The sequence below is a fragment of the Triticum aestivum genome, chromosome 3D (genome assembly GCF_018294505.1).
Source record: "Triticum aestivum cultivar Chinese Spring chromosome 3D, IWGSC CS RefSeq v2.1, whole genome shotgun sequence".
NCBI classification, from domain to species: domain Eukaryota; kingdom Viridiplantae; phylum Streptophyta; class Magnoliopsida; order Poales; family Poaceae; genus Triticum; species Triticum aestivum.
This window is the reverse complement of record NC_057802.1, coordinates 302,767,103-302,779,242: the sequence shown is the minus strand read 5'-3', so window position 1 is coordinate 302,779,242 and position 12,140 is coordinate 302,767,103. Positions and strand designations below refer to the sequence as shown.

Genomic DNA, 12,140 nt, shown 5'->3' with positions numbered 1-12,140 from the left:
AGGAGTGGGAGGAGGAGCGGGAGGAGGAGTGGGAGGAGGAAGACACGGAGGAGCCGAACCTCCTAGGCATCCATTGCCCAGCGCTCCGGGGGACCGGGGCGGCGGTCGCGGCAGGGTATGCCAGCGGCGGGTCGTTGCCGCCCTCGAGGTACTGGAGAACCTCGTGGAGCGTGCGGTCGGGGGCGCCCCACCATAGGCGGCGCCCCTCGCAGTTCTTGACGCCCCCACCACCGGCGCCCCGTTGATGGATGCCAGCCGCTGCGCCTGCCGGCGCTGGAAGTACACCGCCTACGACTCGTGGTTGTCGGCGGTGTACTGCGGGAGGGCGCGCTGCTCCTCCGTCAGCGACGCCCGCGCGCGGTCAACCTCGACGGCGAAGAGGTCGGGGCGCACGTCGACGTCGGGCACCGAGGGAATCGGGACGCCACCGGCGCTGAGCCTCTACCCCGTCGGCCCGGCGCGCATGTCCGATGGCGCCGGGATGTTCACCTCAAGGAACAGGTACGCCTCCCACTCGTGCAGCGAGCGGCGGCCGAAGCCGTTGGCCGCCGCCCCATCGTCGGGGAACCGCTTGGCCATCGTCGCGGATGGGCTTGGGGAGAGAGGGTAGGAACATTGGCGGCGGCTGCACACGGGGAGAGAGGCAGCGCTCGGCGGCGACTGTGGGCGGGGTGTGGCCAGAGGCGAGGAGGGGGTGTTGCTTTTATAGCCGGGCGCCGTGTGTACACGTGGCGGGAGGGGGGGCGCCGCCGCGCCGCCTGTGAGGAATCAATGGAAGGCTGACCGGCGGCAGCCTTGCCATTGATTCCCCGCGGGAAACCGAGGCGTTCGGAGGACGACGAGGCGAGTGTCGCTGACTCGGCGGGCCCGCAACTCTTTCGCGCCAAAATCGCTCGCCCCGGCGTCCCCGGGCGCCCCAGCGCGCCGGGTTCGGTCTGAGTCCGCCGACGCCAGTTTCAACTTAAACCAGCAAAAACGACCTCCTAAAAACGCGATTGGACCGATTTTTGCGCGCCGGCGCAAAAATCGACTGGGGGCTTGGCGCGGCTGAAGATGCTCTAGCTGTGCACTGCAAAACAGGAGAAGCCTACGAAGCCCTCAAAAAAAAAGAAAAAGAAAAAGAAAAAGAAAGCAGAAGCCTACGAGAACCACAGTCCAGCCGACCAGCCGCCGCCGCGCGATAACCGGAGTTAATGGAGACGCCGCCCCCATGGAGGGTCCTCGAGTTCTACAGCGGTATCGGCGGCATGGTACTCATATCCTCCTTCTACTTCCGTACTGCACCTGAATCCTGCGGCACATCTAACGGCGACTAGGGTTCTGTTTTGCCGCCTCCTTTGTTCCCAGCGGTACTCCCTTGCGTCGTCGGGCGTTCGAGCGGAGGTGGTGGAGGCCTTTGACATCAACGACGTCGCCAACGACGTCTACGAGCACAACTTCGGCCACCGCCCCTGCCAGGTGCGTCCCGTTCCCCCAGAAATTTATAAGCCCTGGCAGACTTGGATCTAGGCGAAAACCGGAAGTTTCTTGCTGTGCTAACTGTTAAGCACTACTGATTCGTGGTGGTGAAAATTTTAGGCGACGAAACTGGGATATGTATTATCCTGATACCGGTAGTATCTCGACTAGCAGTGAGGATTAACTGCGCCCATCAGTTTATTTTTTACACCGCAAGTACCCTTAGCATGTATGCATTGTGCTCTATGCAGAATTTTCTCATACATTTGATTACTAAATTGGAAGGAATACTTGGAGAATTTATTTGAACTGACTACATTGTTAGAAAGAAGTTGACTATAGGCTGGTTGGATTTTTACTGATGATTCATCATGTCATCGTTAGATACATAAATTAAGGCATACACGATCTATATTGCAGCGGAGGAACATGTTAATTTTGACCGCACTACATCTACATGTATTGTTATGTCACTGCAGGGAAACATTCAAACACTCACTGCTGGTGATCTAGACAAGTACAAGGCACATGCATGGCTCCTTTCTCCTCCATGTCAACCATATACACGGCAAGGTTTGCTTATGGAGTAGCTTCCTTTTGACATTACCTGCTTCAGTTTCAAATTTCACTAATGGGTGGATTGCCATGCAGGACTTCAGAAACATTCAGCTGATGCTCGGGCATTTTCATTTATAAAGATTTTAAACCTTATGCAAAACATGAGCTTTCCTCCACAAATGTTATTTGTGGAAAATGTTGTCGGATTCGAGGTTTTTTTAAGCTTAAAATTATTTGAATCACAGTTGACTGTAGTATTGGACCTCTATCAGTATCAATTGCTTGTGACAGGTATCTGATACACATGACCAGTTGCTAGCGGTCCTTTCAACTCTCAGTTTCAACACACAAGAATTCATCCTAAGCCCCTTGCAGTTTGGTGTCCCATATTCTAGACCGCGCTACTTCTGTTTGGTAAGAACTTGTGCATCCACCTGCTGTTCCATTGCAATCAGTCGGCATATCTTAGCAAGAACATGTCATGGACCTTATTTACGTTATCATCTCAATTCTTCATCACTCTGGGAGCCCCAAAATGTGCAAAATGAGCGTGAGTAGATTAAAGGAGTATGTTGCTTATAAGTGGTCAAAATATGAGTTTGCCAAGCACCTAGAAGAGATCATAGCTAACCATAAGAAACTATTCTGGGTTTCCAGTTTCTTCAGAAGCGGGAAACTTCAGGAGACAGTTCCTGAGGAATTCCATAACTATTTAACCATACTTTATCTACAGGCAAAACAGGAATCTATGTGTTTTCCAAATCCATCAGTCAATGACAAGCTGCTTAGGACACCTACATGCCTAACATTGAACACTACGAGAACTCAGAATAGCTATGACCAGAATGAAGATGATCTGGAAGTAGTATGTAATCCAATAAGAAACTTCCTTGAAGCACAGAGTATTGGAGATAAGGAATCTTCAGCCATCATCTCTGACTGTAAGTACAGGTCTGCAGTTTGTATTTAAATTGTCAGGATGTTTGAAGCAGCAGGTCTTTAAATTGTCAGGATGTTTGAAGCAGCAGGTCCACAAATGTAATTTCAGCGCCACTCTCTATTATGTAGTTAAGGAGGCTGATGGATGCACTCCGATTGAAACTGCTTCACATGACTACACAGTTCCACTAAGCTTGATTGAACGGTGGGGAAATGCTATGGGTATCCTTAGTTCCTTCTTGACACTTGTCCTCGTAATGAGTAGGAATGTACTTCGGCATACATGTTTTGCTACCTTTTTGTTAACCAATGCTTGACTGTGGTGAGTTGGTGAATCCTTGACTGTTTGTAAGATATTGTATACCCTGAATCAAAACGGTGCTGCTGTTTTACTAAAAGTTATTATCGCTATGTGAAGGGCACAGGCTCTGTACTGGTTACATCTAAAGTAAGGCTCTTCTCTTTCCTGTCTTCAGTTCCAGTCTTCAGTTTTTTTGCACCACTCACCCTCTGGTGTCACCTCATTATTTTCACGATTCCTTATTTTGTGATAATGTTCTTCAAATTGTAGAGCCTCAAACCAGTTCCAAAAGAGAACCTTGAAATGTCTTCACTGAGTGAGTTGGGTCTACGGTTTTTCACCCCTCGAGAGGTGAATACCTTCTCATAATTTCACATATATTTACATTTACATACTTCTGTTCTCTTATGATTCATAGCATGTGGTATTCATTTATTTTTCAGGTCGCTAATTTGCATTCATTTCCCCCGAGTTTCCGTTTTCCGGATCAGATAAGCCTCAGACAACAGTAAGTGTTTTTAGTCCCACCTTTCCCTCTGTGATGTGAATTCAGGAAGCTACGTTTTGATCGTGATTCATCCAGTAAAATGTGAAAGAGTCAGTCATTTGTTCTACTAGAAATCATTATCCACTAGTTGAATGACGCTTTGCTCATTTTGTAGGTATGCCATGCTGGGTAATAGTCTGAGCATAGCGGTTGTGGCTCCTTTGTTGTGCTATCTGTTTGCCGAGACATAGACAAGTTCTCAATCATTTGGCAGGTGATATTCACCTTGGCCCGCCATCTGATATTTGTCAAAATCTTGCCACACTTGAGTTGCAAGTATGATATTTTATCCATCAGTTTTTGTGTGTCTCCGATCTGTGCATTGTTGTGAGTTGTGATCATGCTCATCCTTCACGCCACGGTGCAGTTTCACCGAGCTTGAGGACGTGCGGTCAATTCGCTGACGGCCTAGCAGGTAGTATTACAGTGAAGAGGTGGGTGCGTCCAAAATAAGGCGGCATGTACGGCCGAAGCTCAACCTTTGGATCTATTGTAGCATATACCAATACCAGTCCCAAGTACTCCCTCCGTCCCAAAATAAAACTAGTACAAAGTTGAGTCACTTATTTGTAAAATTAGTACAAAGTTGAGTCATTTATTTTGGGATGGAGGGAATATTAGGGGTCGACCTCTGCTTTGTGCCTTCCACTCCACAGCCATATTTATGTTGCAACATTGCATGTTTTGAGGCCCAGTTAGTAATGTGATAATTTTGTTTTGGGCAAGTGTAATGTGATACTATGTGATGACTTATCGTATTGCGTGCAATAAATGGATGCAAATCAAATCCCACTATGTACCTGGACAATGCACGAGCCTCAGCTTTCAATTTTAAAAGTTTCTGTTCAACCCCTGTGAACAATATAGCCAGTCGTGTCCATCATTTTACTCGATCATTTTCGAGAAACACATCGCCTTCACTTCATTTCCCCCCGTGATCTCGCTCCCCCAAACATTCTAACATTCTATAGAGTTCAACTCGAAAAAAAGAAAAAGACATTCTATACAATTCAGAGGTGCATCGTGACCTGCAAACTGAGCCTAGCTCGGATGATTTAGATTTCTTACCGAGTCTAGCTCGGATGATTAGATTTCTTATGGAGTCTAGCTCGGATTATTAGATTTCCTATAATAAAACCAGCTCACAAGGATTCAAGTACAGACTTGACATTGGCGTTCACCTTTTTTGAATTTATTTTCAGGATTTCAATGGTTGGAGACGTTACGTCCATTACGAGCTGTCTACGATCACTTTGTTAATCTCAAAAAATTATGCCGGCTCAATCTCTTGACATCCCCATGGAATACGAGGCGCCTACGGGGACTTTGTCAATCTCAAAATATTATGCCGGCTCAAGCTCTGAGGTGCTCATAGGGATATGGTGTGCATGCGTGCGTTCATTGATGTGAGTGTCTTTGATTGTAGTGTGTTAAAAGAAAAAAAAACTACACCGTGACCGAGGAGGAGCGCAGAGCGGCAGTTCTTTTTTAAACACGGTACAATCGAAGTCAGCTCCTACACCTATGAGCACCTTCGAGTGGTTGAGCTGGCATAGTATCTTGAGATTGACCAAATCAGCACAGGCGTCTCATAGTCAATGAGAACATCTTCTTCAATTGTATGAACATCATCAGAAAAGCTGAAATAAATATAGAGAACTACGAGAACCAATATCAAATTTAAGACCTAGAACTGATGGGCCGAGAATGCCACAACAGTTTAGGTTCGCAGAGAGCGGCTGTTCTTGGGGGTCAACATCGCATACTTGCGCAGTTCCGCTCAATCCCTAGCTAAACCCCTCCTCCCCGCCACCATGCGCCGCCCACCACGGCTCCGAGGAGCCTCCTCGCCCTGGCTCGCATGGCGTTCCCTTTGCGCCACCGCCTCCGCCATCCCCATTCCCGCCGCGCCGCCCCACCAAACCGATCCCCTGTCTGCCCACTTCTCCAACCGCCCGGCCGCGCGCGACCCCGCCGTCGTGGAGAACCTCACCTCCACCCTCCGCGCGCTCTTCGCCTCATCCCCGTCCCACCCGCGTGCCTTCACCCTCCTCAAGTCGGCCGCCTTCGACGCGGGCCTCGCCCCGGGCGCCCTCGTCGACGCCGTCCTCTCAGCCGCGGCCGGCCCTCACTCCGGCTCCCCAGTCGCAGCCGTTCACGTGTCCCTCCTCAGCCGCCTCCTCACCTCCCTCTCCCGCGCCGGCCGCGCCAGCGCGGCCGCCGACGCCTACGCCCACATGGTCGCCCGCGGCGTTGTCCCGGATGTCAAGTCCCGCACCGACCTGCTCGTCACCACCGCGCGCTGCTCGTCGGCCCGGGACGCGCTTGCGCTCTTCGCGGAGATGCGGGGGAGGGGCGACCGCGTGGACGCATGGATGTTCGATGCGCTCATGCGGGCCTGCGTCAAGGAAGGGATGCTCGAGGATGCTGTCAGGCTGTTTGATGAAATGCCCGGCGCTGAGATCGAGCCCGACCAGCGCGTCTACGCTCTCGTGATCGCGGCACTGTGCAAACTGCGTGATGCTGACCGCGGGCTCCACCTCCTTGGGGAGATGAAGGAGGCTGGCTTCGAGACGTGGGACTTCACCTACAGGTCTGTGGTGGATGTGCTTGTCAAGGTGGGGAGGATGGAGGAGGCTCTGCGGGTCAAGGACGAGATGCTGTCTGCCGGTAAGAAAATGGATGTCGTTCTCGCGACGATTTTGATGCATGGGTATTGCTTGCGAGGCGAGGTCGAGAAAGCTCTGGATCTTTTCGACGAGACCCTGGCGAATAGTATATTGCCAACTAATGTGACGTATGGGACGCTTATAAGAGGCTGTGATCAAGCCGGGATGACACAGAAGGTGTATGTGCTATATCGCCAGATGAGAGGGCAGGGGCTGTTGCCAAGTTCACACGAGTTCGGTTTGGTTATCAAGGGCCTGTTGTGCGATAAACAGTGGGAAGATGCTGTAAGCTTGTGCGTGGAGATGGCTGATTCTAGGCTACCGGATGTCTTCACGTACAATGGTCTAATTCGTTGGCTCTGCCAGCAACACAAACTCCGCGAAGCACTTAACTTGTTTGGTAAGATGAAGGAAACTGGAGTGAAACCATCTGTTGTGACATACAACAGCTTGTTAATGGGTTACTGTGAGAAGGGGTGCATGGATGAAGCAGTCAAACTGTACTCAGAGATGCCTGTGGAAGGATTTGTACCTAATGTTTTCACGTACACATTTTTGATGAAAGGGTATATCAAGAAGAAGGCTTTTGACAAGGCATATGCCCTCCTTGATGAAATGAAACAAAATGGAGTTTCTTGCAATGAGTATACACATAATGTTCTCATAAATGGCATTTGCATGAGTGACCGGATTTATGAAGTTGATGAAATGTTGAAGAACTTCATAGGTGAAGGTTTTGTCCCGACCACAATGACATACAACAGTATCATCAATGGATTTGTGAAAGCTGGTATGATGGGCTCAGCATTTGCTATGTATCAGCAGATGCGTGAGAAAGGTATACCCGCCAACATAGTAACATATACCAGTTTCATTGACGGTTACTGCAGGACCAGTTGTTGTGATCTGGCACTTAAAATGCTAAATAATGTGAGGCGCAAAGGCCTTCAACCTGACATTGCTGCGTACAATGCTTTAATAAGTGGGTTTTGCCATGAAGGGAATATGTCTCATGCACTGCAATTTCTTGTTATTCTGCTGAAAGATGGTTTAACACCCACATCTGCCGTCTACACTAATTTTATTACCGGGTACAAGGATTTGAAAATGATGAAAGAAGCTTCCAAATTCTATGAGAGCATGATTAAAGAAGGAATTGCCGCTGATACAGTAACATACACTACCTTAATCGACGGTTTCTCAAAAGATGGCAATGTAGCCTTTGCATTGGAATTGTACTCAGAGATGATGGCCAAGGGTAACATTCCCGATGATATCACTTTCACAGCGTTAACACATGGCCTTTGCCGCATTGGAGACATTGATGGTGCTAAGAAGTTATTGGACGACATGAGGAGATTGGATGTATGCCCTAATGCTCTTATTTATAACATGCTGATAAATGGAAGCCTCCGTGATGGTAAGCTGCAAGAAGCATTCCAGTTGCATGATGAAATGCTCAACAGGGGAATTGTTCCTGATGATACAACATCTGACATATTGGCTGGCCAGAAATCTCCGGAAGGTCAGTTGTGTTGATGCAGAGAGTCCTATTTAAAATTTCTGCCAGTTAAGAGAATCTTGGCTTATGCAGATTGAAGCTTCCAGTGCATGACAACATTGGGAAACTGTTAAATGAGTAAAACCTTAACATGCCAGATGGAAGCAAACGTAAGCATTGGGATTTGAGTATGAGATGTATTTGTTGTGTTATCTGTTTTTTTATAGATGAAACCCTGCTTTTCATTAAATTATAAGAGCTTGATACAGGAAGAATCTACTAGCATGTAGGAGGGCGGAACATCTAACTGAATCAAAACCACTATCACCACCGACTATATTGTGTAGCTTAAATTTGATATCTGCATTGTTCCTGATGCTTTGTGATTATTCTACTTTAAGCTTTTCTGACGAATATAGCAAAACCTTGAGGCTTTGCCTCTGTCTTTGATGGTCAATACATTTTCTGTCAAATAATACCTGGTTTGTTATCGATGAACTGGACGTTTCAATTTATATATGCTTGAGATGTTCCTCATCTCTTCTGATCTGACAGGTTACATCTACTCCCTCCGTTCGGAAATACTTTCCTAGAAATGGTTGTATTTAGACTTGTTTTAGTTCTAGATACAACCATTTCTAAGACAAGTATTTCCGAACGGAGGGAGTACTTATGAGATGAGGTGAATGTCAGTTTTTTTGACTTTGGGTTCTTCTCCTAGAGCTCTGTGTTTCGTAGTAATATTAGTATGTTAGGCAAACCAGACGAGACTTGGTAGAATCCTAATATTTTGAAATAAGAGAACAACAGGTGCTGATCACAACTATATCTGGGATGCTGAGACAAGACGTTTCTACGTGGAGTTCTCCGGCGACAACGAGTAGATTAGATTAGAGGTCCCGTACGGCAGCCTGGATCCGATGACATGGGACCGTTGCTTTCTGTTTCCCCCTCTCAACATTTTCACAAGTTGAGACTTCCGGTGCCAAGATGCAAATTTATTACACTCAGAGGCCACTTGTATGCCGTATTCATATATATCTATGTTGGCTCTTTGGTAGTGAAAATGTTGAGATATTCAACTTGTGAAGTCCGCGACATATGACAATGCGTGTATGATATGAAGTCGTATGTTTCAGTGATACTATATGTACTTCTATTCTAGAAATGGATTGAATATTTAGAATAATGCCGCATATGGGGCTTTACAGTGCGGTCCCATTGTCAGCACATGTCTGCTACATATGACAATGCGTGTATGATATGAAGTCATATGTTTCGACAATATTATATGTGCTTCTGTTCTAGAAATGGATCAAAATGTTTGTATTAAAATAATGCCGCATATGGGGCTTTACAGTGTGGTCCCATTGTCGGCATAAGATTCCATGCTCCTACCCGCGGCCGAGCCAGCCATGGGTTCATGTCCATGTGATTCCTACCTAGAGTTGGCCTTCCAGCGATGTTCATGGATGCTTGCCTATCTGCTCTCTTCGGTGTGCACACGAGGAAGTGCAAATGTCAGCACGCATATTTTCTAATGTCTGCTCTCAGCGGTTTCGTTTCTTGTTGTTGGCGGAGTGCGCGGCTGCGTTCCCATCAGGGAAAATTTTGTTTTTGCCACTCTAGATTTTGTCAATTTTTCTTATGCCACTCTAGATTTTCACATTTCACTTTTGCCACTATTAGTTTTTGACAATTATCACAATTGCCATTCCCATGGCGAGGGCAAAAATTTCAGAGTGGCAATTGTGATAATTGTCAAAAGCTAAGAGTGGCAAAAATGAAATAAAATTATTTTGCTTTTGCCACAGAATGGCAATTGTGATAATTGTCAAAAGCTAAGAGTGGCAAAAGTGAAATGTCAGAATCTAGAGTGGCATAAGAAAAATTGGCAAAATCTATAGTGGCAAAAACAAAATTTTCCCTTCTCATTAAGGTGATCGTCGTTGCCATCATGCTCTTCTTCGTGGTCTGTCGCCCCAACTTTCCATCGAAGATGTCGCCGGAACTAGGCAGGGCATCCTCATTGTCGTCGTCGCATGCGTTGGTGATACGCTCATACGACTCGTGTATGTCTATTGAGGCCGTGTTCCTGGGAACAGATTTATGGAGATAAGATGCTTGTAGCCCTTCCTATAGTATGAAATGGACCAAGAGCCTCCTTGAATATATGGGACCAAGGGATCAAAATCTACAGGCTGGATCAAGGGGTTGCGAAAAATGTGCTAAAATAGTGTGATTCTCACATGTAAGCGGTTGAAGGAGACAAATAAGAAATGACAGGTGAGAAGCTAGGTGAGAGATACATACATTCATGGGTGGAGGTTGAAGGGAATACGGTCGGATGGTGGACTTGGTTGGTATGTCGTCTGCCCTTGCTTTTACTATCATGGTCGTGGTTGTCTGAAGCGGCTTTGCATCGTAGCTGATGAAAAACTACTCAGCGTCGTCCAAGGGTCCGACGTACTCATACATTGGGTTGGGCCTAACCTAAGGGGTTGTGTCCTCCTATCTAGCCAAGTAACCAAAATCTCCATCCCTGTGAGGCGGTGTTGATGAGGCGTTGAACTTTCTAGTGGAGGTGCTCAACGTCCTGCATCTCTGTAATGGATGGCTTCATGCCCCATGAACATCGGCGTTGAGGTCGGCAGACGAGTACGACGGAAGTCCCTTGGCCATGCTGTGTATTGGGACATCCGGGTAGTAGAATCAGATCTATTTGCCATTTCTTGACTAAATCGGGTAATCCTAGGCTAAAGTATTTGGCGTGCGGCTTCAATTGAATGTTGGCTCGCCGCACTAGCTTGCCTCATTTTCCAGGGACCTCAGCTGAAAGTATTTCTTCCACAACCCGAGGTAGGGATTGGTTTCTAGGAAGCTTTCGCACATTGCTATAAAAACAAGAAATGTGGAGCACTCTTTTGGTGTAGGGTGGTGGAGTGGAATGTGATTAGAAGAGTAGGCCACGGAAAAAAGTCGTGTAGTGGCAACGACATTCCCCGCAACACAAACGGTAATATATAGAAGCACTCTTTGGTGTCCCACGGGGTCGGGGCTGTGTTTGGGATCGGGGTGGCCTCTTCGGCTGGTGCTAGCGAGCCGACCTCCCGATGTGTCGGAAAGAGGCTGCGGTTGGCGAGCCACCTGAGTTGTCCGTCGGTCACATCAGACAACATCCATCGTTCTTTGTTAGGATTCGTGGTTCTATTGATACGGCGATGACATAGGCACGTACACCTTGTGATTAAAATGTTGGTACGGCTCACAAATGTTAAGTAAATATAGTCACCTTGATATAAAATGAGAGAAATAGAGCAAACAATTGACATGGTTAAATAGGGCGGCGGCTTGTAATCTCAAATTTTACTCTCTCCAGTCGGTAGGGTGTGTGTTTGCTCTTATGTTCTCGATTTGACTTGACAATATATGTGTTATGTGCCGCCAAAATGTTATATTTACAAACTTTGTTCGAACATGAATCCAGTGACATATTTTTATCATATACAATGCATATTTCATTAATCAAATTGAGGAAAAGAATACTGTTGATCCTATTAGCCCGACCGGATAGTGTATTTGAAAAGGGCATGATAAACATGAATGAAGGTTGTATGACCATGTGTTTGTGGCAGACAAACACCGAGGCAGCTAGGATGTTGATTGTTTGTTATGTGTTCTTTATTGTCTAAATTTAATATTATTTAATACTTCTATCAGATATGTACCCTAAAAATGTGTTTCTTCTACGAACTGAATGTAGCTCGGATGGTAAGGTTTAGTTTCTTTGTGGTAGAATTAACCCAACAGAGTTTATGTTTTAGACTTGACACAGGTGGTTGCATTTCTGAATTTATTTCATTCTTTCCGACAATGTTCTTTTAGTGGAAGGAGACATTTCCGTTGATTACGACTATGATGACCTCGTCAAATCTCAAGATGTTGTGAACCACGGTATCTCGGAGATGTGCATAGGGATAATGTGTGCACGCATACGTTTATAGAGGTGAGTGCATATGAGCATCTACGATTGTCTGATTTAGAAATGTGTTTCTTTTCTAACATTTCTTTATGAGGAAAAGAAGGGAAGAATAAGCTGTAGGTATATCGCAGCCGTAGCGGCTACAACCGTGCGCAGCCCATCAAGAAACTTCGGGCTGCATGCAC

The 12,140-nt window shown here is 46.7% G+C and overlaps 2 protein-coding genes across 7 annotated transcripts; both read left to right on the top strand.

Moving 5' to 3' along the window:
* The first annotated feature begins 1,068 nt into the window (after nucleotides 1-1,068).
* LOC100859954 (tRNA (cytosine(38)-C(5))-methyltransferase 2) lies at nucleotides 1,069-4,590 on the top strand. 2 transcript variants are annotated; one of them, XR_006437505.1, is made up of 12 exons: nucleotides 1,069-1,250; nucleotides 1,348-1,458; nucleotides 1,938-2,031; nucleotides 2,110-2,228; nucleotides 2,308-2,430; nucleotides 2,750-2,957; nucleotides 3,085-3,177; nucleotides 3,309-3,403; nucleotides 3,527-3,607; nucleotides 3,700-3,764; nucleotides 3,919-4,079; nucleotides 4,171-4,590. XR_006437505.1 is itself a non-coding variant. In XM_044501091.1 (11 exons), exons 1-11 carry the CDS (start codon nucleotides 1,194-1,196, stop codon nucleotides 3,992-3,994), a joined length of 1,122 nt encoding a protein of 373 aa, XP_044357026.1. In that variant the 5' UTR covers nucleotides 1,069-1,193; the 3' UTR covers nucleotides 3,995-4,590. The 2 variants fall into 2 exon arrangements, 1 of the variants encoding a protein (XP_044357026.1); XM_044501091.1 differs by having other exon boundaries at nucleotides 3,919-4,590.
* A 931-nt stretch (nucleotides 4,591-5,521) lies between these two features.
* On the top strand, nucleotides 5,522-9,168 carry LOC123078545 (pentatricopeptide repeat-containing protein At3g54980, mitochondrial). Of its 5 annotated transcripts, none has more exons than XR_006437503.1 (3): nucleotides 5,522-7,997; nucleotides 8,067-8,143; nucleotides 8,784-9,167. XR_006437503.1 is itself a non-coding variant. In XM_044501090.1 (2 exons), exons 1-2 carry the CDS (start codon nucleotides 5,618-5,620, stop codon nucleotides 8,069-8,071), a joined length of 2,385 nt encoding a protein of 794 aa, XP_044357025.1. In that variant the 5' UTR covers nucleotides 5,522-5,617; the 3' UTR covers nucleotides 8,072-8,449. The 5 variants fall into 5 exon arrangements, 1 of the variants encoding a protein (XP_044357025.1); XR_006437504.1 differs by lacking the exon at nucleotides 8,784-9,167 and adding an exon at nucleotides 8,243-8,449; XR_006437501.1 differs by having other exon boundaries at nucleotides 5,522-8,143; nucleotides 8,784-9,168.
* The last annotated feature ends 2,972 nt before the right edge of the window (nucleotides 9,169-12,140 follow it).

Bases quoted from the DNA above. Each gene is read 5' to 3' on its own strand.
- LOC100859954 (XM_044501091.1), top strand. From the start codon at position 1,194: ATGGAGACGCCGCCCCCATGGAGGGTCCTCGAGTTCTACAGCGGTATC. The intron at 2,958-3,084 runs GTAAGTACAGGT...TCTATTATGTAG, and splicing joins TTCAGCCATCATCTCTGACT to TTAAGGAGGCTGATGGATGC. The intron at 3,608-3,699 runs GTGAATACCTTC...TTTATTTTTCAG, and splicing joins GGTTTTTCACCCCTCGAGAG to GTCGCTAATTTGCATTCATT.
- LOC123078545 (XM_044501090.1), top strand. From the start codon at position 5,618: ATGCGCCGCCCACCACGGCTCCGAGGAGCCTCCTCGCCCTGGCTCGCA.